General features: G+C 42.8%; 2 protein-coding genes across 6 annotated transcripts in view; one reads left to right on the top strand and one right to left on the bottom strand.

Annotated features, from left to right (window-relative positions):
• Positions 1-7,289, top strand: part of Heatr1 (HEAT repeat containing 1) — a 44,401-nt gene extending 37,112 nt beyond the window's left edge. For all 3 annotated transcript variants that reach the window (XM_048800400.1, XM_015504351.2, XM_048800401.1), the window contains 9 exons: positions 464-614; positions 1,655-1,813; positions 1,940-2,074; positions 2,215-2,319; positions 2,408-2,576; positions 3,217-3,371; positions 4,065-4,223; positions 5,784-5,892; positions 6,997-7,289. In XM_048800400.1, the coding sequence (XP_048656357.1) occupies positions 464-614; positions 1,655-1,813; positions 1,940-2,074; positions 2,215-2,319; positions 2,408-2,576; positions 3,217-3,371; positions 4,065-4,223; positions 5,784-5,892; positions 6,997-7,085 (1,231 nt within the window). In that variant the 3' untranslated portion in view covers positions 7,086-7,289. The remainder of the gene's footprint in view (positions 1-463; positions 615-1,654; positions 1,814-1,939; positions 2,075-2,214; positions 2,320-2,407; positions 2,577-3,216; positions 3,372-4,064; positions 4,224-5,783; positions 5,893-6,996) is intronic.
• Positions 7,290-8,790: 1,501 nt separating this feature from the next.
• Positions 8,791-24,857, bottom strand: part of Lgals8 (galectin 8) — a 16,312-nt gene continuing 245 nt past the window's right edge. The window contains exons 1-11 of one of the 3 annotated variants that reach the window (XM_015504349.2): positions 24,566-24,800; positions 24,250-24,390; positions 19,539-19,627; positions 18,315-18,525; positions 16,825-16,944; positions 16,245-16,301; positions 14,295-14,321; positions 14,044-14,169; positions 13,514-13,602; positions 12,599-12,764; positions 8,791-9,942 (exon numbers count right to left, since the gene is read on the bottom strand). In XM_015504349.2, the coding sequence (XP_015359835.1) occupies positions 9,793-9,942; positions 12,599-12,764; positions 13,514-13,602; positions 14,044-14,169; positions 14,295-14,321; positions 16,245-16,301; positions 16,825-16,944; positions 18,315-18,525; positions 19,539-19,627; positions 24,250-24,294 (1,080 nt within the window). In that variant the 5' untranslated portion in view covers positions 24,295-24,390; positions 24,566-24,800 and the 3' untranslated portion in view covers positions 8,791-9,792. Of the gene's footprint in view, positions 9,943-12,598; positions 12,765-13,513; positions 13,603-14,043; positions 14,170-14,294; positions 14,322-16,244; positions 16,302-16,824; positions 16,945-18,314; positions 18,526-19,538; positions 19,628-24,249; positions 24,391-24,565; positions 24,801-24,857 lie in introns of those variants that run through there. The other 2 variants (XM_015504348.2, XM_015504350.2) reach the window with 2 other exon arrangements.

The raw sequence follows: 24,857 nt of genomic DNA, 5'->3' as shown, positions 1-24,857 counted from the left end.
CCATTCTTTCTCCCTTTTGAGCAATTGTGGCTAGAAAGCAGGGTGAATCTCACAGAGAAGTGGGTCAGAGCACCCTGCATGGGGTTGGACATGCCTGACTGTCTGTGGCTCTGACTGGAACTGGCTGCTAGAGCTCTGGTATCTGTAAAACAGAGGCATGCCTATCCACCCAATAGGGCCTCCGCAGGACAGGGCTTGCCAGAGTTTTGTACAGTCCTGACACAGTAGTGCATGTTCAATAATGGAAAGAGAGTGTTGTGTTAACAGTTACTCTTGTACTGTTCACAATAGGAGATTTCTTGTACTTCAGTCACATGAAGTATGTAGACAGTGTTTTGTGATCTGTGGGATATGTGGTGACATAATGGGCACAGTTTGGGTTTTTCCTTATTGTCCCTTACTTCATCCTCCAGTCTGTGTTTTCTGTTTCAAATTCTCTAAGAAACTTGCTTTCTCCTTTTAGCCTGATGCCATCGTTGCTGGCAGCAGTGCAGAGTACCAGCGAGCTGGTCTGCAGCGAGGTCTGCCTGCTCAGTGCCCTGGCCGCCCTGCATAAGGTTGTCGAGACTCTGCCACACTTCATTAGCCCCTACCTGAAAGGCATTCTGTCTCAGGTGAGCTGTAGTGACTGAAATGCTCTGTAGTGTGGTGGAGAGCAGAGGATTGCCACTTAAATCATTGTTATTGGTTCCTTTTCAGTGTCACCTCTGTTTCTCTTCCATCGTCCTTTCTGCTTCATCATGAAGCTGACTAGAATCACTATTTATGGGGCTCTTCTCTCTCGCTCGCTCTCTCTTTTTTTTTTTTTTTTTAACTGTGCAGGATGTATTTTATTGGTCTTTTTCACTCTGTGAGGCCTTGGGAGTTGGGAGGTAGAGCTGCCTATTATACTTCTTGTGGAAACTGGTGTGTCCTATTTGTTTCTGCTGTGAAACTCTTAATCCTAAGTAATTTTGCATAGTGGAATTCCTATAGCAACCTTACAGGTTGTTAGGTACCTGTGAACACACTGGGCAAATGGCTTTTCTGATCAAAAGTGCCCTAGAATATTGACCTCTTTCTTGTTCCTCTGATTATTGCTGTTCTATCATGTTGGTCATTTGCCATTTATGAGGTTAGGAACCTTAATGACCATGGTGTACATGAGTTAACCAATTCTCATACTGTGCTGTCAGGGCTTGAAAATAGACTTCAGGAGCTGCAGGTGTAGCTCAGTGATAGAGCACTTACCTAGCATGTGTTGAGTCCCTGGGTTCCCTCCAGCACTTCAACAAATGAATAAACAAAAAACATAGCTACTGCACAGAAGGGGCCTAGGTTGTGAGGAGCTATCTTGATTTTTTTAGCAAAAAAGAACCAAGCTTTTCCCCATGTCTCAGATTTCTAAGAAGATTATCAGTCTGGGTTCTCAGAGTTTTGCATTTGCTGTTTACCTTCATCCCTGGCCCCTGCTAATAACAAGGCATCTGCCCAGTGTTACCTACAGATGCTCAGAGCTGGCACTCAAAGGAATTCTGTGCATGGTTGAAGTAACAACATTTCCCAAACCCTGGCATTTGAATTTACCACATGTCATCACTGAGCCTTCTGTATGAGTGTGGTTGTCAACACAGAGCCATCATGGCCTCATTTGCTATTTTTTATATTCCCATAGGTGATTCATTTAGAGAAAATCACTAGTGAACTGGGATCTGCCTCACAGGCTAATGTCCGTCTCACATCTCTTAAAAAGACACTGGCCACCAGGCTGTCACCTCGAGTCTTATTGCCCGCCATCAGCAAAACCTACAAGCAGATTGCAAGGAACTGGGAGGTAAGATCATTTGGGTACTGGACTCTGGAGAAGGAAGAGGTGGTACTGAAATGTTTTAAGCTTCCACTTGAGGAATTCCCGAGTTCTAGGAATAAAAGTGGTACCTCTCTTTGCTGTTTGTGGTAGAATAACATGGGCCCATTCATGAGCATCTTGCAAGAGCACATTGGGGTGATGAAAAAGGAAGAGCTCACCTCCTATCAGTCTCAGCTGACTGCCTTCTTCCTAGAGGCCCTGGACTTCCGGGCACAACACTCAGAGGTGAGCTGGTCTCTGCTCTCTCACAGTCCTAGGGTTTTCATTTCTCTGTTGCAAGGAAAATCTCACTATGCAAATAGTCATACTTGCCAAATAATTTAAAAGTCAGTACCCTGGCTAATCATCAGCTCTTCCATTTTCAGGATGATCTCGAGGAAATTGGGAAAACAGAAAGTTGCATCATTGACTGTCTGGTGGCCATGATTGTGAAACTCTCTGAGGTTACATTCAGACCCCTATTTTTCAAGGTGAGGCTTCCTTCCTCTTCTTCCCTTTCCTTCTCAGATACACGTGAAGGCATGAGTAGAAGCAGCTAATCTTCTGTTGTGGTTTTAGCTGTTTGATTGGGCCAAAACAGAAGATGCCCCAAAGGACAGGCTGTTGACATTTTACAATCTGGCAGACTGCATTGCTGGGAAGCTGAAGGGGCTTTTTACTCTGTTTGCCGGCCACTTGGTGAAACCTTTTGCTGACACCTTGAACCAGGTGAACATCTCTAAAACAGGTTGGTGGCTCCTTCACTTCGGTCCACATCCTTGTCCTGCATACCATACACTAGGCACAGTTAGTGTAAGACACGGCTTTGAAGGCTCTAGAGTTCTTGGCTAAGGAAGATAAGTTTTTACTTCATTGTTATGAGCCATTGAAGTGATTGTTTTACCATTATGGAATAGTGTTATTTGGCCCAGAAGAAAGAATAAAATAAAGGCATTATTACGAGTCATTGGAAGTAACTGTAAAAATCATTAAAATTGGGGAGAGTTTAGAAGTAGAGCACTTGCCTAGAATGCATCAGGCCCTATGTTAAACCCCCAACAACCCCTTCCAAAAAAGAGGGAGAAAATTAAAATTAAGATTCTTCTATTCTTTGATGCCAATAAGCAATCGAAGGTGACAGTTGAGGTAGCTTGCCAAACTGAGCGTGAGTCAGTCTTTACTCCAAGATGGTTTCTCCACTTCTGAAAAACCATTCATTTGATTCTGATCCACATTCATGCTGATTATGATTCTAGATGGTTTTTTAAATACTCTTCTGATTGTAATTATGTTGATGGTGATTCACATTTAAACCTGGGGGATTAAACTGTGAAATTCTCTTGGTTTTCGTTTAGTCTTTTTCATTTTTACTCTTTCCTTGTCTACAGATGAAGCGTTTTTTGACTCGGAACACGACCCTGAGAAATGCTGCTTGCTGTTGCAGTTTATCCTGAGCTGTCTGTATAAAATCTTCCTTTTCGACACCCAGCATTTCATTAGTAAAGAGAGAGCAGAAGCCCTGATGATGCCTCTAGTGGATCAGGTAACTGCAGAACTGGCCTGTTAGCTGAGGAGGCTGCCACCTGTCAAGTTTCTGCAGGTTTATATTCACCAAATAGAAGCTTGTAGGGCTTTTTTTAAAAGGTTGTTTGTTTTTGTTGTTGTTGTTTTTTTGGTGGGGGAGTCTTTTTTATGACATTTCAAAGTTGATGTTTCGTGGGTCTTCATTGTGCAGTGTTTCTTTTTAATTGTTCAGAAAAAACACCTTCCCGTGGTTACTTAACATTAAAAATTGTGTTGACTGACAGGCATGATGGTGTATGCCTGTAATCCCCAGTGACTTGGGAGACTGAGGCAGGAGGATCAAATGTTTGAGGCCAACCTGGGCAACTTACTGAGATCCTGTCTCAAAATAAAGTTCAGAAGGCTATGGGGAATGTAGCTCATTGGTAGAACACCCCTGGGTTCAATCTCCAGTACCAAAAAAAAAAAAAAATGTGTTAGCCATTTAATGGCTTTTTCAGAGGTGTGAGGGTGTGGCTGCCCCTGCAGGAAAGCTATCCAAGGTTTTCTTCTGGGAGGAGAAAGCTGGTGCTGAGGGTTGTGAGACTGAGTTCCAGAAGATAGGAAACTTGCTGTAGGAAGTTAGATTATAAGATACCATTCTAGAGCAGGCATTTTCCAGTAGAAGGAAAATGAGACTTGATGCTCACAGTCCTTGCCCCACTCTTCACAGCTGGAAAACAGGCTTGGAGGAGAGGAGAGGTTCCAGGAGCGGGTGACGAAGCACCTGATTCCCTGCATTGCACAGTTCTCAGTGGCCATGGCAGATGACTCTCTGTGGAAACCCCTGAACTACCAGATTCTGCTGAAGACAAGAGACTCCTCACCCAAGGTTAGGGGCTGTGGGCAACAAGCTCTGCAGCTGCACATTCCCCATGATGCCAGCAGCGCTGATGTAGGGTCATGGGCCTTAGGATCTGGGCCTGGAGCGGGGGACAGTGCAGTTTGTCTTCTGGTACCCAGGGTCTGGTCTGCTGTGCTGGGTGGAAATTGAAGCCTAGAAACTTTACTTTTACTGATAGGCGTCCTCCCCAGGTGTGGTAGGCATGAGCACCAAAATATTTTTTAGGTATTTTAAATTCTTGAACAGCAAGACTTAAATATCTGTGTTTTTAAAATGTCATTGTACTCCTGAGATAAACGCTTTCAGTTTGTCCGTAGAATACTCCTTTGAGTTAAAGCAGTAGATGTATTGTATAGTATCTCTTCTGTGTAGATTAGGCTTACAGTTCTCTTTGGCAAGTGTTGGCAACAGAAACAGGATGACATGGACAGGTGGAGTGGCGTTAAAATGCCCTGTGGAAACTTTCAAACATTTTAGAAATGAATAGCCATTTCTCAAATTGATTACCATACAGACCTTCACTGGATAAATCAGACCGAAGCAGACTTCTATTAATAGGATTTGTTCAGATTTTTAACGTCTGTTAATTAGAAAGTGAACATAAGGAACCTGTTGTGATGGACCCTTAAATCTTAAGTCACAGATTATATACATTGCAGCATCAGATTTACTTTAATTTTGATTGCACAAAACAAAAAATGCTGACTAAATAGTTATGAGTTATTTCAAACTGGAATGGTATTATAATAATACCTGGTGACTTCGTCCATTCCTTGTCATAGACAAGGTGTATGAGAAGCACCCAAACTATTTCTTTTTCTTTTTTTAATTTCAGAAGTAGGACATTGTGACCCTGTGTTTTATTAATAGATGAGAGTGTAATCCATGTGGGTGCTCTGGCCCCTCTCACAATGCAGTGGTGATTGCAGCTAGTGATTGTGGGTGAGTTCACTTGCCAGAGAAGGCAAGACTCTTCATTGCCAGGTTGGCATCATCTCAGGCAGCCCAGCAAGCTGGAGAACTCCAAAGCAATTAAATTTGGTGACATGCCGGGTATGGTGGTGAATGTCTATAATCCCAGCAACTTGGGAGGCTGAGGCAGGAGGGCGAATTCAAAGCCGGCCTCAGCAACTGCAAGGCACTAGGCAACTCAGCACACCCTGTCTCTAAATAATATACAAAATAGATCTGGGGATGTGGCGCAGTGGTTTAATGCCCGAGTTCAGTCCCCAGTACCCTTCCCCTCCAGATGGTGACACACTTGAGCTTGCAAGTAGCATTTTATTATTTCTTACAGAAAAATATTATAAAAAGACATTTACAGTAGTGTTAAAACAGAGTTCTAAAAACTGATTTGTACAATTACCCATATTTAAAACAGACCCCAAGTGTTAAACTGGTAATCTTAAGATGAAAGTTGAATAATATTAATGCATAATAATGAAGTAAAATAAATGCAAAATAAGACTTAGTTTGATCTTAATGTAGTAAAATAGTAGTGAACAATAAATAAAACCATTTTTTTGTTCTTTTTTTATTCCTGTCCAGGTCCGGTTTGCTGCCTTGATTACTGTGGTAGCCCTGGCTGAAAAGCTGAAGGAAAATTATATCATTTTACTACCAGAATCCATTCCTTTCTTAGCAGAATTGATGGAAGGTAGGTCCCAAACTGTTACTAAATATTATAGTATGATTCTGTGGAAACATGCCCAATGCTGATAGAGATTTGGATGTATGGTTAGCAGGGGTCCAGTCCTCCACCTCGCTCCCAGGTGAGAGTATGGGCTAATGGCAGCCACTACCTCTCACTCATGCTATTTTTATTTACAGGACTTCTCACTGTCTTTACCCTTCTTTGTGCTCAGACAGACTACAGTATTGTTTATCATTAATCTCATACATTTATATGGCTGAATATTTGGTCTCAAGTTGTGGAGTTAATATATCAAAACCTCTAGTGCCGTTAAGGATGTGTTGGAGGGACTGGGGTTGTGGCTCATGGTATAGCACTTGCCTCACACGTGCAAGGCCCTGGGCTCGATCCTCAGCACCACATATAAATAAACTAATAAAGGTATTGTGTCCACTTACAACTAAAAGAATATTAAAAAAAAAAAAAGGATGAATTGGAATGTCCATTTGAGTGGTGACTGGCACTTGGTGCTCAGTATTAAGATGCTCTACACAGATGATCTTCAGTTCTCATATGGGGTAAAGAATTGTTCCTATTTTACAAAGGAAGAAACTAGAGGCTTGTAAGGACCCTAAGTAGTTTGATGGTGGAAACAAAGCCAGTGTGACAGGTGGAACTGGTTTATGCAGCCAGGTTTGTCCCAGCTGGAGCTCATACCCTTGTGTGTTGTACCCCTCCCTCACAGCCCTTTCTGTTAAGCAGGGATGCTGGGCAAGGGGACCGGTACTTGCACAATGATTCGCTGCTTCTCATAAGCAGAAGAGCATCTTGCTCTGTGACTTGCCCCTGGAGAGGGGTTGTGTGAGCTTCTAAGAGCAGCATTTCCTTGAGTTTTGGGTCTGGGAGTGCCTGCTCTACTCCCAGGCTCTGTTCTGTTGAGCAGCCAGGCACTCTCTAGGAGGGAGGCAAGGCAGAGGAGAGTGCACCATGTGCCCTGGGTCACCCCTGCGCTTCTTCCACTCTGAGGGAACAACTGCTAGATAACACAGGACGTTGAAAATTAGGCTGATAACTGAGGTGGGATGACAAATGGACCCAGATTTTAATTTTGATATTTCATTTTTTTAGATGAATGTGAGGAAGTAGAACACCAGTGCCAAAAGACCATTCAGCAACTGGAAGTCACGCTGGGGGAGCCGCTCCAGAGCTACTTCTGAAACTTTCCTTGGTTTTTAAAACTGTGTTCAGAGTTCATATTTTTATTTTGGGGTGTTTGGTGCCATGTTACTTTTGGTGCTTTCACACCTACTGGGACTACTTAAAGACTTGACTGCTTTGCCAAGTCCGCGCCTGGCCTATGCTGCCACATGAGCTTCCCCCCCAGCTGTATAGTTGTTAAGAGTAAATGATTTATGATGTAAGCACTTGTAGTCTTTGAATGGAGTTACTCTGACTTGCGTGTTTGACTTCAGCACCCAAAGCTGACAGCTCCCTTAGACCTGGAAGCCCTTACTGTTCAGCATAGCTGTGTCTCCCTGCTAGAGATTCACTCACACAATTCTGTGTTCAACAGGAATATTTGGATGAAAGCCAGTTTGGGCAGACTGACAATGCAGCCTTCATTTCTGTATGTGTCCATGTAGGGAAGCACTTCTAAATGCATTTTACACTCAATGACTATGATTGCCTCCTGAATCCTTTAACCCTTTTGGGGTAGGGGTGGGGAGGCAGCAACACCATGTTTATAAAACACCCCACATCTGGCCGGTCACACAGGAAGGACCCAGACATACTAGATGGCATGAGGGAGGGAGCCCCCTCCACAGTTAAAGCACACCGGCTTTCCTTTGGTGGTTAACTCAGAAAACAGCAGCACATTTTTTTCCAGGCTTTGAAGTTTGCTGTCTCTAGTGCTGTGTCATGGTGAAGCTGGAAGGTAAACACTGAGCTAAAATCAAACAAATCTGCCTTCTGTTTATAAAACATCAACGAACTGTTCCATAGAATGTTCACATTGAGCGAAAGTCTTTGATTTAAATTTCTTTTTTTTTTCTTAATTTGGTACCAGGGATTGAACCCAGAGGCACTTAACCACTGGACCACACCCCCAGCCCATTTGTTTTTGTTTTCAATTTTGAGACAATCTTGCAAAGCTCTCTGAACTTGTGATCCTCCTGCCTCAGCCTCTTGAGTGGTGGGTTACAGTGTGTACTACCGTGCCCAGCTCTGTCTAATCTAATCAAGAAATTTCAGTGCAGAACTGACAAGCACAAGGCCAACTTTGAGCTCAGTGAGGAGCTTGCTAGAAATGCAGATTCCCCTAAGCAATGTCCTGGTGTCTTGATAAGGTTCATTAGTAAACACCAATGCTTTTTTTAAAAAAAAATCTTACGGTTTTGGATTTCTTTTATCAAAAAAGTCAGTCTTACTAGTTTCATGTAAAATGAAAATGAACTAAAAGACTCACTGAGGACAATAGGAGTGGGCTTCTTTTTCCTCCTAAGTGCCTTTCAGTCTAACATCTCTGTCATATACACTCTGATGTCTTCATGGAAAGAAAGAACCCTATAACCCTGGGGGATTCTAGAGCCTTCTAGCCTACTTTGCAACTTTCCCTGCCCCCCCCCCCAAAGTCTTCTTGAGTTTGGCAAGACTCAGCACTACTTTTCTTAAATAAACAAAAAATTGATATTCTTTTTTAATATGTGGCTATAAATGATATCTGTTATGAAAATATATCTGAACCCTGGGAGAATTCTGCCTAGCAGTTTAACATGATAAAATGATGACTGATTTTAGCTTTTTTCTTCTCTACACACAAAACTTTGAACTCTCCTCTAACAAGATCTGACCTGTAAAGATTCTACATAGAACTTCTGCCAACTCCCTTCAAATGATGGAAAAACTACAGAAAGGCAACAGTTGAACTTGCTGACACAGGTGTGATTTTAATCACTGAAGCAGAACAAGGTTTTGATCTCAGTTGCTAATGATGGACTAATCTTTAGAAGAGCAAAGGTGAGTGCAGGTTTGCACGCCAACACAACATTTTTATGTTCCCTTTACCTAATTCATTGGTCTCTCACAGGTAGATTCTGCCTTCTGGGAATGCCTGTTTTATAAATACCCTGGGTCTCATCTCGACTTCACTGCCTCCCACAGGTATTTTACAGACCTCATGTACCTGACTTGCCACAGGCGCACTCTGGCTCTTGACAAGAGACAGGTGGACTACCTGAAGTCTGGCGTCAAGCTAAAGTCGGCATCATTTGTTTTTTGTTTTGCTTTGACTTTTTTTTTGCATTCAGATGTCATAACGATTATTTGGAAAAGCTTTCTTTAGCAAGGACAGCTAGGTGTTCATTAAGCTCAAAATCAATTGCCAGATGAAAGTTAGCATCTGTCCACAATCATGGACTAAGACAGGACTGACTGGAAGCCACTGCTGGGGAGGGGTAGTGGCTTCTGTAAACTAGTGTTTTACAGGAGCATAGCTCTTAGCCCTGAAGGACCTCTGATGGGTGTACATAGTGTCCTCAGAAGACTGCACATGGCTGAAGGCAGGTCCTGCGCCCACCATGCACATGTCCCAGCTCCTAACACACTGATGACAGAAAAGATATGCTCAGTACCTATCAGCAGATGTAGTATAGTAGGCACTTAATAAATACTTGAGTGTGGTTTTAAGAGGAGTCCAGGGGCAGAGAACAGAGCCACCCTACTGTTAAAAGTTGCTGTTGCCCCAGTTTCCTCCTCTGGTGCTAGGGAGCCACAAAGCATGGCAAAGACTGAGAACATCCAGGAGGACTTAGTGCTGTGCAAGCTCAACTTAACAACAGAAACTGCAGGGACAGCCAGATGTGTTTGACATGGCCAGAATCACATAAGCCATTTGTATTTTGGGTTTTGTAGTAGTGGCGGCAGCTACCAGCTCCTTACTTCCAGTAAGCGAATATCACCATCAATGGCCAGCATGTCGATGCGGCCAAGCTCTTTAAATCTGTGCTTGTACTCCAGGCTGTGCACGCCATTTACTGCAACCTTGAATTCTCTAACATCACAATAAATTATCATCTGAAAGGAAAGGAAACACACCATTAGTGGCCTCCCTGAGTTTGTCTGTCGCACACTAATAGAGGGTCAAAGGAAAACCATCTGGTTTACTTTCTGTCTAGAGTGGTTCTCCCAATCTGCTGCTGCTCACTTCCCTGCTGTCATTTCTAGCACCCAAATCAACCAGGGTATGGGAGTGGCACTTCCCGTCTCATCATACCAGAAAGGAACTTTCATAAGCTCAGATTCTCCATGTGGATCCCCAGGGCCTACTGACCTTCCTTTCCTCTGCTCACCCCTCCTAAAGCCCCCATCCTGCCCCTTACTCCGCAAAAACAGAAAGTTGCCCCTCATCTCAGTGTTTAGGAACTGATGAAGGAGGGAAGCTGCTTGTATCTTTACCCTTACTCATTGAGAGGCTTTCCAACTTACAGGCTGGGGACTAAGAGCCTTGAGTTCTTTCCTGCCTCAAACTGTAGGGTCTTGGGCAAGTCAGACATTAATAGGTGATTTCAGAAGCTTGAGGCATTACTAACTCAGGACCTTGGTGGGTGGTCCTGAGGCCATTTCAGCTTTGCACAACTCGGCTTCAGTGTGTCTGAATACCCCGTACCTCTGGAGTAATACCATTCTGGCAGTTTCATCACTAGGAGTAGCACTTTGGAGTGCTTTACCTAAACAATGAGATGCACACCCAAAAGTCTAGTGTCCTTTCACATCACCTGTATGCCTGATGCCAGTGTGGCCACTGATTCTACCCACACTGAAAAGGCTATTTTGGTGGCCTTGCACTATGCTCCTTGCTATCCTGGAGACTTCAGAAGAAAACAGAGCAGCACAGGCTGGCTGCTAATCCACCCATCCCTGGACACCAAAGACCTGCAGAGAAGCCAGTTAGGGGTCTTTATTCTTTTTTTGGTACTAGGGATTTAACCCAGGGCTGAGTCATATTCCCAGTCCTTTCTGAGACACAGGGTCTCCTGAAGTGCTTAAGGCCTTGCTAAATTGCTGAGGCTGGCCCTGAATTTGCAATCCTGCCTTAGCCTCCCAAGCCACTGGGATTACACACAGGCACTATTGTGTCTGGTTAATGTCTTTCTTTTGACAGTAGTAATGCAAATGACTGCCAAGAAAATTGGCAAGAAGAAATGCCTGGGTAACAGCTGATCAAAATGAAAGTTCTAGGGCTATACAGAGAACTGAGGAAAATACCTACAATCTGAGAGAGAGGAAGAGATAGCAGGGTGACTACTACTGTAAAACACAAGACACAGGAGGGGCACAGGGCACGGGAGGCCAGCCTGGAAGAAATGAACAACAATCTCCTGCCAGCATCTGTTGTTCAGAACAGCAGTTCAGAACATGAATTTAATAAAAGAGAAGAACACATATTTAAAATAACAATACTGAATAATTTTTTTTTTTTTTTAAATGGAGTGGCTGGGAGTGTAGCTCAGTGGTATAGCACTTTCCCACCATGCATGAGGCCCTGGGTTTCATCCCAGCACTGCAAAACTATAAATAAAAGAATAAGTGAATCTGAGAAAAGCTTGTTTAAAATGAAAGTAAATGACATAGTGGACAAATCTGAGATAATCTCAAAAGCATAATAAAAATCAGACGTTTCAGGCAATCAAAAATTGAATCACTATGGAAGACTGCCAGCAGTGGTCAAGAGATAATTACCACTCCCACAGCAGAAAACAAACGAGGGTGACTGGCATGATTTGAGGATGGATACAAGACACATCATTAGTCCGACTCCCCTCAGCCAGGCTTTAGTTTTTCATGTTATTATCTTCATTTCTCTTGATAGCATAGAACCAAACTTGGGCCCTGATAGGTCCAGTTATATCACTGGTTTTCTGTCACAAGCTACAGAGACCAACTTCCTTCTAGGATCCTTCATCTCCCTTCTGTGAATTCCAAGTCACCCTCTGTGCCCTGATTCCTGCCAATTCAGCAAACCTGTGCCACCCTTCCCACCTGGAGTGAGTTGTTCAAATCATGCCCTAAATCTGGCCTTCCACATTCTTCCTAGCCTTCTGACTTCAATAACCACAACTTCACAGAACCTTCTGTATGCCCACATCTCTCTCTGATCCACATAAGGGCACTCATCACACTGGAACTAGAGAGTGAGCCTTTTGTGAAACTGTTCTCCTGTTTCCAGCCTTGATGTTCCTGCTTCCAAGAACCAGTTCTGATGAGTCCTTGAAAGCCCAGTGCTTCAGAGCATATGATGGTCTAAAATGTGGAAGTGGGACCCAAATCAATGGCCCTAGGTGTGATAGTGTGTAGCAGTGAGGCCTATTCTAGTGAGCGAGCCTAGGCAGCCACTCAGCATCCACCATTCAAGGACTTCATTCTCTGCTCAGCATCTCAGGAACTTATTTCAGGCAAGGCATGTGTTACCACAGTACTAAAATATTTGGGGACTCCAGGACTACTTGCCTTTTAGCTGCAAGGGTCTGATGTATTTTTTCTTACACACATACAGAAAGAAAGAAAGGGCTGCCACACAAAACTGTGCCAAGATGGCAGGCAACAGATGTGCAAACCAGCAATTTTGGGGTTCCTACATTGTGTCCACCTGAGATTACACTCATCACTCAAGTCCTGAGACAAGTTTGCAGGATTTGCTTTCCTATCCCATTTTCAAAAAATATACTCTTACCTCAAAGTACATCCCAGGACTAAATGGGAAACAGGTAATATTTCTCTCTTCTTCTCCCCAGGCCTCCTGAAGGAAAGAATTTCTTACAAATGCTTTAATATTCAGGCGTGGGTTCAAGTGTAGAGCGATATCCCTTGATTTTCCTGATACTAGATCAACATTAAAGCTTTTGAGAGGAAAAAAACAAACAAAAAACAAAAACAAAAAAAACCAGTTAACCAAGTAGGACAAGAGTAGTGGCAGATTCTGCAATCTTAACATCAACTTAACTGTGACCATGACTACATCCAACTGGTAAGCACAGGGACAGGGGACACAGGCAAAGGTAAATTTCCAATTCTGAGGAGATAGCATTCCACTAGTATGTTGCTTATAAAATGAAAATAACAAAAAACTTTAACATCAGTGTTGAGGCTGAGATCCAGCTGGGCAGAAGCGTAAGGCTCAGTGCTGGAAAAGTAAATGACTGCTTCAGGCTGTAGGAGGCAAGCCTGGTCATGTGGGTGTTGTAGTCATCTGCATGAGCTCTTGAATGCATATTACTGTCTAGGAAATAGTTCTATTTCAAGCTTTCAGAAATCTGGCCATCTCTGGAAAAGGTTCTTAAAGCAGAAATGTTCTAAGTCACAAGATAGGAGGGGGCCCTAAAAAAGCTGCCCAATCTCTTGGGGCTGCTCTGGAGTTCTAGGAGGGCCTCGAAGACAGAAATGCCACCCTTTTGTCTGGCTAGAAAAGACTTTGGTCAGCATACTGGACTTCAGTCCTGGCTCAGTCTAACCTCCTCTTGCTTTAACATTCTGTCTTTCACATGCGGTCTGTCATTAGCCCCACTTACAGCCCCGAGGATCATCATGAGGAAAATGAGGCCTCAGGCGCCTGGCAGGGACTCCCACTCACTGTAACAGCCATACTGACCCTTTGGCGTCTGCATGCACTTCTCCTTTCACAACAACAGTTCGTCCAGGGCCCATGGGGGAGTTCAACCTCGCTTCAAATGGCAGAGTCTAAAAAAGAAGCCACACTGAAAACCAGGAAGCGACTTCATGAGGAAACTGGCCACATTCCATGGGGGCATGGTTCAGAGAGCCTGGAAATCCCATGAGGGGACACACCAAGTCTGCTTTGGTCCCTAATGGGGCCCATGCAGCAGTGCTGTGCCTAGCTCACAGCATGTTACCAATGACAACATTTACACCACCAAGTGAGTGGGCATGGGTGGCCCTGATGCCCTGTGCGTTCTGCCTGAAGGGGAGGCAGCCATGCTGGAAGGAGTTGAGGACAGGGGTGAAGGGCTCAGAAACATGCCTGGGTGCCGCCTGTGTCTGTCCAGGGACAACACACAAGCATGACTAGCTGCTCTGGGCTGCTACTGGGGGGCAGAGATGATGAACATAATTATAACTTAATCTTTATGTAAAGGTAAGAAAATTTTTGGCTCTTCAAACCTTTGACAAAGAGTTGGTAGGTAGTATTTTGGTGGAAGTCAAAGTGTGATTGGCAGTCGGATCTCTGCTCTTGGTGTAGACAGTTTTGGGTACGATTTTAGAAATGTCTCCTTCTCTATTACTAGGCTGCAGGAAAACAGGTCTACAGTAAGGTATGGAAAGAAGGAAGCTGCCTTTCAAGGTTAAGCTATTCATTTTTGAGGCAATTTTATAAAATGTTCTTCATTGAATGACCAGAAAAAAATACTTACAAGCTGTGAAATGCCAGACTTTTGTACCTATTGGAAGAGAGAAAAATGAGAATGTTTAAAGGAAAGACTGACATTCCATAATAGAAGCAGTCTAATGTAGTTGGTCAGCCTGAGCTCAGCTCTGGGCCGTCAGTGCCCACTCTACTCTGGGTGTGACACCCAGGCGGGCAGCCAGTGCTTTATCCTGGGTGCCATGGCTAGAACAGAGACCAACAGCTCTGTTCATCTGAACCTTCATCCTCCTCCATAAACTGATAATATTTTATATAACTACATGTGAACTTCAAACACATCCTTACCTAGTACCACCCAAATGCTGAAATTATGTGCTGTGAAATATGAATGTGTGAAAAGGGACAGACTGACTTTTATCCATTAAGACTAGCACAGATGCAGGCTGGGGTTGTAGCTCAGCGGTAGAGTGCGCGCCTCGCACCTGCGAGACCCTGGGTTCAGTCCTCAGCACCACATAAAAATATATGAATAAAATAAAGATATTGTGTCCAACTACAACTAAAAAATAAATATTAAAAAAAAGACTAGCAAAGATGCAATTTTTAAATTGCACTTGTTTCCACAGGACAGGACATACACATGGATCTGTGCCACAGTTTGATGTTCAATACTTTAAAATGCCTTGTGTCAAACTGAAACTATGGAGCTTTCATCTCACTCTAGTCAGAATGGCAATTATCGATAATACAAGTAACAATAAATGTAGGATGTGGGAAAAAAGGTACACTCATACACTGCTGGTGAGACTTGCAAATTGTTGCATCCACTATGGAAAGCAGTATGGAGATTCCTCAGAAAACTTGGAATGGAACCACTATTGGACCCAATTATCCCACTCCTCAGTAAATATACCCAAAGGACTTAAAATCAGCATACTATAGTGATGTGGTATGTTTACAGCAGCTCAATTCACAATAGCTAAACTATGGAACCAGCCTAGATGTCCTTCAACAGATGAATGGATAAGAAAATGTGGCACATATACACAATGGAATATTACTCATCCATAAAGAGAAATGAAATTATGGCTTTTGCCAGTAAATGGATAGAACTGGAGACTATCATGTTAAGTGAAATAAGCCAATCTCAAAAAACCAAAGGCCAAATATTCTCTCCGATACATGGATGCTAACTCACAATAAGGGCAGTAGGGGCAGGTAGGGAAGAATAGAAGTACTTTGGATTAGACAAAGGAGAATGAAGGGAAGGGAGGAAGAATGGGAATAGGAAAGACAGTAGAATGAATGGGACATAAATTTCCTATGTTCATATATGAATACATGCACATCATGTACAACCAGAAGAATGGGAAGTTATACTCCACGTATGTATAATATTTGAAAATACATTATACTTTCATGTATAACTAAAAAGAACAAATAAAATAAAAAGTTGATGCTGCAGTCTTGCAAATTACAAATAAAGTGATAAAAATAAATCAGGAAAAAAAATGCCTCATGCCAGGACCAGTCAAGAGCAAGAACAAGAGGTGTGTTTCACATGAGAACAGTGTAGTCACACATACACTGACAGGTTAAGCATCAGTTCCTAGTACTGTGAGAAATATGTGCCACGCTGTTTAAATGATTGCTTCCAGCCTGGCCTCATAGTAAAAGTGTATTTTTTAAAAACCCAGCCTTCCTTCCACCTGATGGCAACTAAAAAAAAAAACGTTTCATTAAAAGATTTCATGGGGCTAGGGTTGAAGCTCAGTGGTACAGCACTCGCCTAGCATGTGTGAGGCCCTGGGTTTGATCTTCAGCACTACATAAAAATAAATAAATAAAATAAAGGTATGTGTCCAACTACAAAAAATAAATAAATATTTTTTAAAATTTAAAAAAAAAAAATTAAAAAAATAAAAAAATAAAAAAAATTAAAAAAAATTAAAAAATTAAAAATATATATATATATAAAAAAATATTTCATATTTACATTTTCTCTACTTATCTGTGTCAGTCCCAGAGTAGATGCCTGAGTATTCTGTAAATCCTAAAGAAAAGACAGTAAAGGTTAATATCCCATCAGAATGTAACCTATTCAACATATCAAAAAATTAAATGATACTAAACATGAAAATATCCTTGAAAATAATGATCCCAGAACACTTGACACTGGGGCTTCCCTCAGTGGCAAGCGTTAAAGAGAATGAGCTCAGATTTCAACAAGAATGTGAGCAGATGGCACTGCCGCTGAGAGAGCCAACTGTTTTCATCTTTCGGGGCAAGCTGGCAATATACAGCAAAACTTAAATTGCAAATACTCTGACTCAGACACTCCCCACTTCTAGGAAAGTGAAAATACTCCATTGTGCTCCCATGAAAGGAAAATACATCTTCTCCAGCTAAAAAGGTTGGTTGTTTTGCTAGAATAAAGCCCTGGTCAAGAAATTGAGGAAGAGATTTATTATTTTATTTATTTTTATCTCATCTGAAGGTGTTAAAAGATATTTTCTGCCATTCCTTATGAAAACATCAGCAAAAAAAGGCCCACACTATGCATGGAAGGTACTCACCAGGCTGAAGCTAAAGCCCACTGAGTGGACATTCACTTGGCCATAAATGCCCAGAGTGTCTATTTTCTCTGGGCTGATCCTGTGGGCATAGAGCAGAATGTGTTTTCCATTCACAGCCACCTGGAGGGACACAGAAGACAACACCCCCAAAACAGTTAATAAATTAACATTATCCAAATCCAAATGTTTCCTTGGCTTTCATTTTGTGCCTTTTCCCACAGGTCTCTACTTAGAGCTGACCAAATTATGGCAGAAAACAGCTTCTGCACAGCAGAGTTCCTGAAAGTTCTGGGTTCCTGATCTGATTAAGTGCCCTGAACCACCTCCCCAGACAGACATGCACATCTTTCAGGGACATATGCACATGCACATCTGTGAACCTGGGCAGGTGCAGCAGACATGCAGGGACTCAGAGCCACCCGGCCCCCACCCTCCAGTCCTGGGGCCTGGGAACCTAGGTTAACGATTTACCCCATATTTCTCCCTCACACAGTCTTTGGGGACCACTCTAACAGAGACCACCCATGTGTCAGAAGTTTCACAAATCTGTATTGAGTGAACATGAGCAAGTTCCCAACTCATCTGGGATTGCTTTCTACCCGTGAGGAGGAGCCAGCATGGCCTCAGCCTCAGTGGGCACAGATGTGAGCAGAGAGCAGCGCAGCTCCTGCAAATCCTCAGCATAGTGCCAGTCGCAAACAGGACCAGCCCCTGGCTCCTTCTCCTTGCCTTCCCCCATATGCAGGGACCACATTAGAACCCAAGCAGCACACAGGATGGTCTCTGACTCAAGGAACTTAAAATCCCACCAGGGAGCAAAGTAAACACTTTAAAGCAGGAACAATAGTACAGGGACTGCTGTCCTAACAGGAGGCTAGAAAGGGCAAAGAAGAGTGAGAAGAGGGAAGTCTAGGAGGTTAGAGGATTTTCCCCTGGGAGCAGTACCCATGGGCCAGGGTGCTGCACAGACCTGCATAGATGTGAGGCCCCTAGTAGAGTTGTGCGATCTCTAGTCTGCAAGAGCTCCGTGGGCTTGAGTGCCAGCAAGGGCAGGGGCTCCAGAACGAAATTCCACCTCCCACCATACACTCAGGTTATGAGAAAATCCATGAAGCCAGGGAGAATTTACCAGGTCCTCATGATTCTACATAACTGTCCTACGGCAAGACCTCACACTCGGGGTGCTGGCTATAGTTTACTTTCTCACACTTAATGTGATGCTATGTCAATTCAGAACTGAGCCCTGCTGGGGGAAATGTGACTAAGATGCAGCGACAGTGGGCCTGTGTCCCCGCATGGCCACAATATGCTGGAGAGTAGCTGTGCCCCAATTACAGCTAGGTGCCTGCTGGTCCTACTTCAGAGGATAAGTACAGAGCCTTGCACGTTCTCGAGTGTAAGATGCAGACGGTGAGCTTGAAAATGTAAAGTGCTCCCTGGACACTTGTCCCCACTAGTTAGGACTCTGCTTGTCCTTCTCCAGAGCCCACCTGGAATTTGTCCTTCAGTACCATAATCACAATTTCAAACGATTTTTCCTTTTTGAAGGGCATGTCATAGGTGATCTCTTCCCATCCCCATTTTTCACTTATCAGAGTGTTGCAAACAATGCAGTTGGTCCTTTTGAAACGAGGGTTGAAGTGAAAAGCTACGTCAGCTCGAGGTTTTATGCTGCTGCCGCACTGTAAGTCCACCTGGAATCTGTGAGAAAGAACAGGCACCACATGAAGCCCAGAGGCCAGCAAAAGGGAAAAGCCCAGAAAGCACCCAGGCCAAATGACACATGACCCTTGTTCTTCACACTCAGGGTGCCACAACAGCTAGATGCCTCACCTTCCTTTCCTTCCACCTCAATAACAAGAGCCCTTCAGTCTAAGCTGGGTCTCCCTTGGCCTGCATGGTCAAAGCTCTGCCAATAAACTACTGGAAGCTGCCTTAAAGGGAAGCTGACATTTGCCCTTTGTCCTCCATGCTCTGCCTGTCCTCATACATGTCACCCAACTGCCCAAAACAATGATGGGGGCTGGGATTCTAGCTGAGGAAATCCAGACAGAGGACCTCCCCCTAGGGACAGCAGGGTAGAGCCAGACCCTACTTCTCTTCCGACTTGAGGAGTTGACTGCCAACGTCCAGGTACCTGCTTGAAATCTGACCTTATAAAATCATGTTTGAGCATCAGCCACACAGCTGAGCCCAGCTCTGATACACCCCAGTCCAGGCTGTTCACCCGAAGCACTCAGTTTACCCATTTGAAGCTACTCCAAATGGTCTTAAGAGATGCTGTGGAATGTTAGACTATGCCTGAACCACCTCTGAAGCATCTGAAAATAATTCCCTTTTTTGTTATATATCTTATTCTTATATTAAAATCAAACTTTTAGGGCTGGGGTTGTGGATCAGTGGTAGAGCACTTGCTTCACATGTATGGGCACTGGGTTTAATTTTCAGCACTGCATATAAATAAATGAATAAAATAAGGTCCATCAACAACTAAAAAACAATTTTTTAAAATCAGACTTTTAGCAATGAAATAAAAAATTCCAATAATCTTTCGTCACTTATTCATTTTCATCTCCTCAGCACCTTAATGGAGCTGTTGATGAAAGCAGATCAGGCCTCAGAGTATCCAAATGGTCTCTCCCACATTATATTTTGTTGTTACAATTATAAACATACAGTTTATGGTTTTTTTCCTTCTAATACAATGATCTTACCTGTCTGCATCACTAGGAACATGCCCACGGATTACAATTAACGATCCAGGATCTAGCTGCTCAGAAATGGTGCCCACATAGGGGATCATCTAAGGGAAAAAAATTGAACAAATATACGTTTACATAAACAAAATTACTTACCAAGTAGTTATAACCAAACCCAGTGACTGACAAAAAATACTACAGTTTTATTTTATTTTTTTTTACAGGACTTGCAATTTTATTTTCTCAGTTATTATCATTTCCAGATGTGTCTGGGAGCATCATTATACCCATTTTGCAGAACTGACACTTAACAAGATAAAGTATTTTTTGCTCAATGTCAAATGTTGCAAAGTGCTTTGAGAATGACTACATTTTTTAAAGGCTGAATATAAATTGCTTGGAATCCAGCATCTTTCAAGCCATCTTCACTAATCAAACAGTTACAAGGGATCAACCAACAGAGCTAGGATCCCATAGTATCTGCAAATTACTCTTAGTTCCTTAGAAAAAAGACATTCTGCTTTTATTTTTATTTTTTAGTTTTTTTAGTTTTTTAGTTTTATTTTTTAGTTGTTGATAGATCTTTATTTTATTTATTTATGTGTGGTGCTGAGAATCGAACCCAGTGCCTCACATGCCAGGCAAGTGCGCTACCGCTGAGCCACAGCACCAGCCCTGGACCCCAGCCTTTTTGTCTGGGACCTGACTGTCAGATCTTCTTTCCCCTTTCCTAGACATGACTCCCTGTCCCTGAGTGGGGATCTGCGTCACATGGCTACATCTTCTGCATCTCCTTCCTCCCCTTTGGAGCCTCTGACAAGGATGTGCAGGCCAGATGTCAGCATGTTTTAGGCCACACTGGCCTGAGTGATGACATGCATGCCTAAGCCTACCCAAGGTGGCTCTGATCATCAAGAGGCAGGACACAAAACAAGAGAAGCCACATAGTGCTGACTGGTAGCTCATATGTGCAAGATCTTAGCTGGAGTGTGGCCTCCCCATGGAACCTTTCCCCAGTTCCCAGGCTGATGAGCTGCCCCTGTCCATCACAGCATTTTGGAGTCTGTTTGTTGGCACACAGCTCTGCCTTGACACTGAGCCTTGTGGATAGACCTGGGTCACCACCTTTCCCTCACCAAGGTCAAGAAATGATCAATATCTCTCACAGCCTTGTCACTGGGTTCTGGCAGACAAGTGATCAAGCAGATGCTGAACTTTGAGCCAAGGCAGCAAGCTCCTACTGCTTCAGCAATAAGACAAGAAATTATGGAAGCCAGTCATCTCACTGGGGTCATGGCCAATCGCTGCGGCAGGCAGGGTGAGGAGAGGACAGAGGTCCACAGACCAGAGGAAAAATGCATCAACCACACAGATAACGGCTGCAGCTGCATTACTGGGTAGGTGGCTGGTTTTGCGTACAGGAATACAAAAGGAATTACACTTCCATGCTGTTCTGAGCCACAACTGACTCTGAAAATACACAGTAGCATCTTCTATAATGTACTTCACACTTTACAGATGTTAAGATCAATATCTGCAATTTGTTTTTTCCTTTAAAGATGGGTGACTTACTATGTATGTCGCCTAGGTGGCCTCACACGGCTGATCCTGCTGCCTCAACTCCCAAGTGGCTTGGACTATAGGCATGCATGAATGCAGCTGGTTAAGTATGCTGAATAACATACTGGGTTTAATTTTCATGAGAAAGTCACCTACAAGATTATATATACCATGATCTCAACTAATAAGTATAAACATTAAAACAAAAACACTAAAGAATAAGCCAAAAATGTTGTAAGAGTTTTTGTGGAGAATGGGATTTTAATTTTCTTTATATTTGTATATTTTCCAGATTATGTAATAAGCACTTATAGTCTTATAACCACAAAAATATCTTTAATTATACACTTAATTTTACAGTTAGAAAGAGCTTTTTGAGACCAAATAATCTATGTCCATCATTGTTTGCAAATGTAAATAAGTTGTTCTAGTCTGATAAGTATAAATAACCATGTTGAGAATTTTGGCCACTTGCTGTTGTGGTTGTCTGTGTTAATGCTTCCCACTTTGGAAAAGACCACAAGATATTCCACTGTTTTGGACCAAGTTCATGAGACAAAATGCCCTGCAGCCCACTCATGAGCCCACGGCACCTGCTCTTGTGACGAGGGAGAAGGGCACTGTTTTCCAGGCAACTCCAGGCTAGATGCTTTGCTGCTTCACAGGTCATTATTAACTTATACAAAAAATTAGAAACCAGATGTAATCACATCAAACACAATGCCACCGGTTAAGCAGTGGTCAGATGCAGTATTACTTGCCAAAACATCTAGGTGATTCATCCTGCTTTGCCTTTCTGATGACTACTTATTCAATGCCTACTGCATGCAATTATTAGGCAGACTACAGTTTATAAATCAGCATCCCTTTCTGTGTCTGGAAAGTGTCCTCTCTCATGAACTTGACCTCAGCATAACTCCTCTTTTATGAACTTGACGCCACTGTCTGGCAGAACTCCCAGCTCAGACATTAAGTCAGAAGTAGTGACAAGAAGTCATAGGGATGCAGTATGCACTTTAGCAAGAGGACAGCAGTCACATCCATAGTCAGAGGCAGTGCCAGTGCCACAGCACCACCTGTGTTCAGGGGTGACAAGACTCATTGACAGCATTTCTGATATGAAATGAAGATACTGTCTCCCACATTTTCACTCAATTTGAAAGGAAAGAAAATATTTAAAATATCATCAAATCAAAGAGAAATGCTAAGAAAACAATACACAGGCTAGTTACAATATTACCTTTTCCTTTCCAAGAAGAGTTATTACAGACAAAGTTTGTACAAAAGAGACCAAAAATTTTAAAACTAATGAAATAAAAATTAAAAGATACAGTTCTGTCTTCATAATGCCTAATAAAGAATACAGAAGAGACTCTATAATAAATACTTCCTCATTGTATGAACTGATCACTAACAAAATTAAATAACCACCATGTGAAAAACAGATTTTTAAAGTCCAGCTTACAATATATCCTAACTTATTAATTTAAAATCTCTTTGCTAGTGTGCCAAGTTTTTTTGTCTTTTGACCACTGGTAGAGCAAAAACTGCAAATGGGAGAGTAATTTCAGTGTAAGGTGGCACTTCATGCTATGAATACTTAATAATGGGGAAATTTAAAGACATAGCAAAGTATTATTCTTGCCATTCAGCTCAGTTTTTCTACCTAACCTTTTGTACCACTTTGTGAGAATTGACTGTGAAACAGAAAAACAAAAACAAAGCTATCTACCAGAACATTCTCCTTGGAGTCAGGTCATGATGTGTCTCCAGGCCCAAAGGCATTTTCTGGTCTCAAGCAGCACTGTTCTGCTTTCCTCTTCCTCAAGTCAGAAGTTGACTTATTTTTGTTCCAACTCTACAGGGTATGGGGCTAACTCCAAAAATTACAAGAATCACCAGTGTGCCAGAATCAAGACATGCTCGGATTTTAACCTATAAAATAGTTTGCTAACTAACATTTAAAGTGTCTGTGCATGAAGGGTAGGGGTGAGCAGAAACCCTGGCCATCTGCTCTGTTCTCCAGCTTGAGCCAAGATGATGCCCTTCAGTCACCCTTGGCAGGCAGCTGTTATTATAATTATTATTAGTTTTAATCTTTGCAGAATGTCAGGTCTACAACCTTGAGATGCTTTTAGCCCTAACATGCACAAAATCATTTTAAATGTCTCACGGGGTTCAAATTCAGCAAGTTTTCCTTTTTAAACCCATTACTACCAAATACTAATTCTTCTAAAACTGAGTTTGTCTGATATAGTGGTTGTACTTCACACTACTCAATGACATTGAAACTCAAGGGCAAAGAAGTACAGCAACAAAATAATTAACAAAAATGTGAGCCTATGGAGCTGGGGTTGTAGCTCAGTGGTGAAGTGCTCCCCTAACATGTGTGAGGCACTGAGTTAGATTCTCAGCACCCATAAAAGTAAATAAAAACAAAAATAAAGGTCTACAACTACAACTGAAAACAAACAAAAAAAAAATTGAGCCTACTTACTTCAAGGGCTCTCATCACCTCTGTTGCCCAAAAGTCTCCAATGGATTTACCAAAAACAAACCTGCCCTATCTCAGACCTAAATACAACTTCAGAGAAGTGGAAACTAGAGAGTTCAAAAACTGAAGTGAGTTCTTTACTGCCCAGAGTGATCACTGCTGTTTCTGACAATCACAGTCATTTGGGGGTTCTTGAACCAGCCTGGTCTGGACAAGCCCCTGCTAACCCCGCTCTGTCTCACCACTGGCTCTTGACATTCTCCCTTCTCAACTACCAAGATGTATTTGAAAAGTGGAGGGGAAAGCTGAGACATTAACTTCTTATGGACAGTTCTAATTAAAAAATAAATTGAAAAGCTTGAAAAGAATCCATTTCCCTTTTAAAGTGATGTTTTATGGGCTGAGCCTCCCCACCCTCCACCACCACCACAAGCTGACATTTCTCCATGTGCTTGCACACATTTTTTGTTTGACACTATTCTCATATGACTTTGTATTGTTACTAATACCTCTGTCTCCCTAGGGGACAAGAACACCCACCACACTCCTACCACACAGTAGGTACATGTTTGCTGAATTTTATTCTGGTCTCATTCCAATGGGTAATTACTATTCAATTGCATCTGCTCTCAATCCAGCCATGGGAAAAGTGATTTTACAGAAATACCTTACCGGGTTATAGATGATGTTCTGAAGATTGTTTAAGGACAACATCATTCTTCTCAAACTTATTGTTGATTAGCCTCTCCTGTGTGTAAGATTTTAACCACGTTTCACTTAAAGGTTCCCCAGAGTGAAATTGAGGTACTCGCCCTGTGTAAAATCAAAATAGAGGGAAAACAAGAATACGTCACCTTTTCTCATAACTACTTTCAGGTTTAAACTGTTATTTTAGTAATATTTACCAACAATAGGTCATCGTTACTAACCCCCCATTCTTAAAATCCTACCAACATACAAAACTTGGGTTCCTGAGTGCAGGAAATACCTCTAAAATATTTCGGTGCAAATTTTCTAATGTGGAATTCATTATTAAAATAACTGAACTTGGGGCTGGGATCTAGCTCCGTGGAGCACCCTTAGCATGTGCAAGGCCGCGGCCATGCCCCGCACACGGCCAGAGGAGCGGACCACGGCGGCACCGCTCTCATCCTCCGGCCGGCGACCGGGACCGGAGCTCCTCCCCAGGCGGCGAGCTCTGCACCGGGCGGCACGGCAGTGTAGCCCCGGGAACCTGCCGGCGGCGGGCACAGCCCAGTTCCCCGGGGGCCAGTCACGGG

Source organism: Marmota marmota, unplaced genomic scaffold (assembly GCF_001458135.2).
Source record: "Marmota marmota marmota unplaced genomic scaffold, marMar, whole genome shotgun sequence".
In the NCBI taxonomy this organism is placed as follows: Eukaryota; Metazoa; Chordata; class Mammalia; order Rodentia; family Sciuridae; genus Marmota; species Marmota marmota.
The sequence above is the reverse complement of the archived record's forward strand: the minus strand, read 5'-3'. Positions and strand labels throughout refer to the sequence as shown.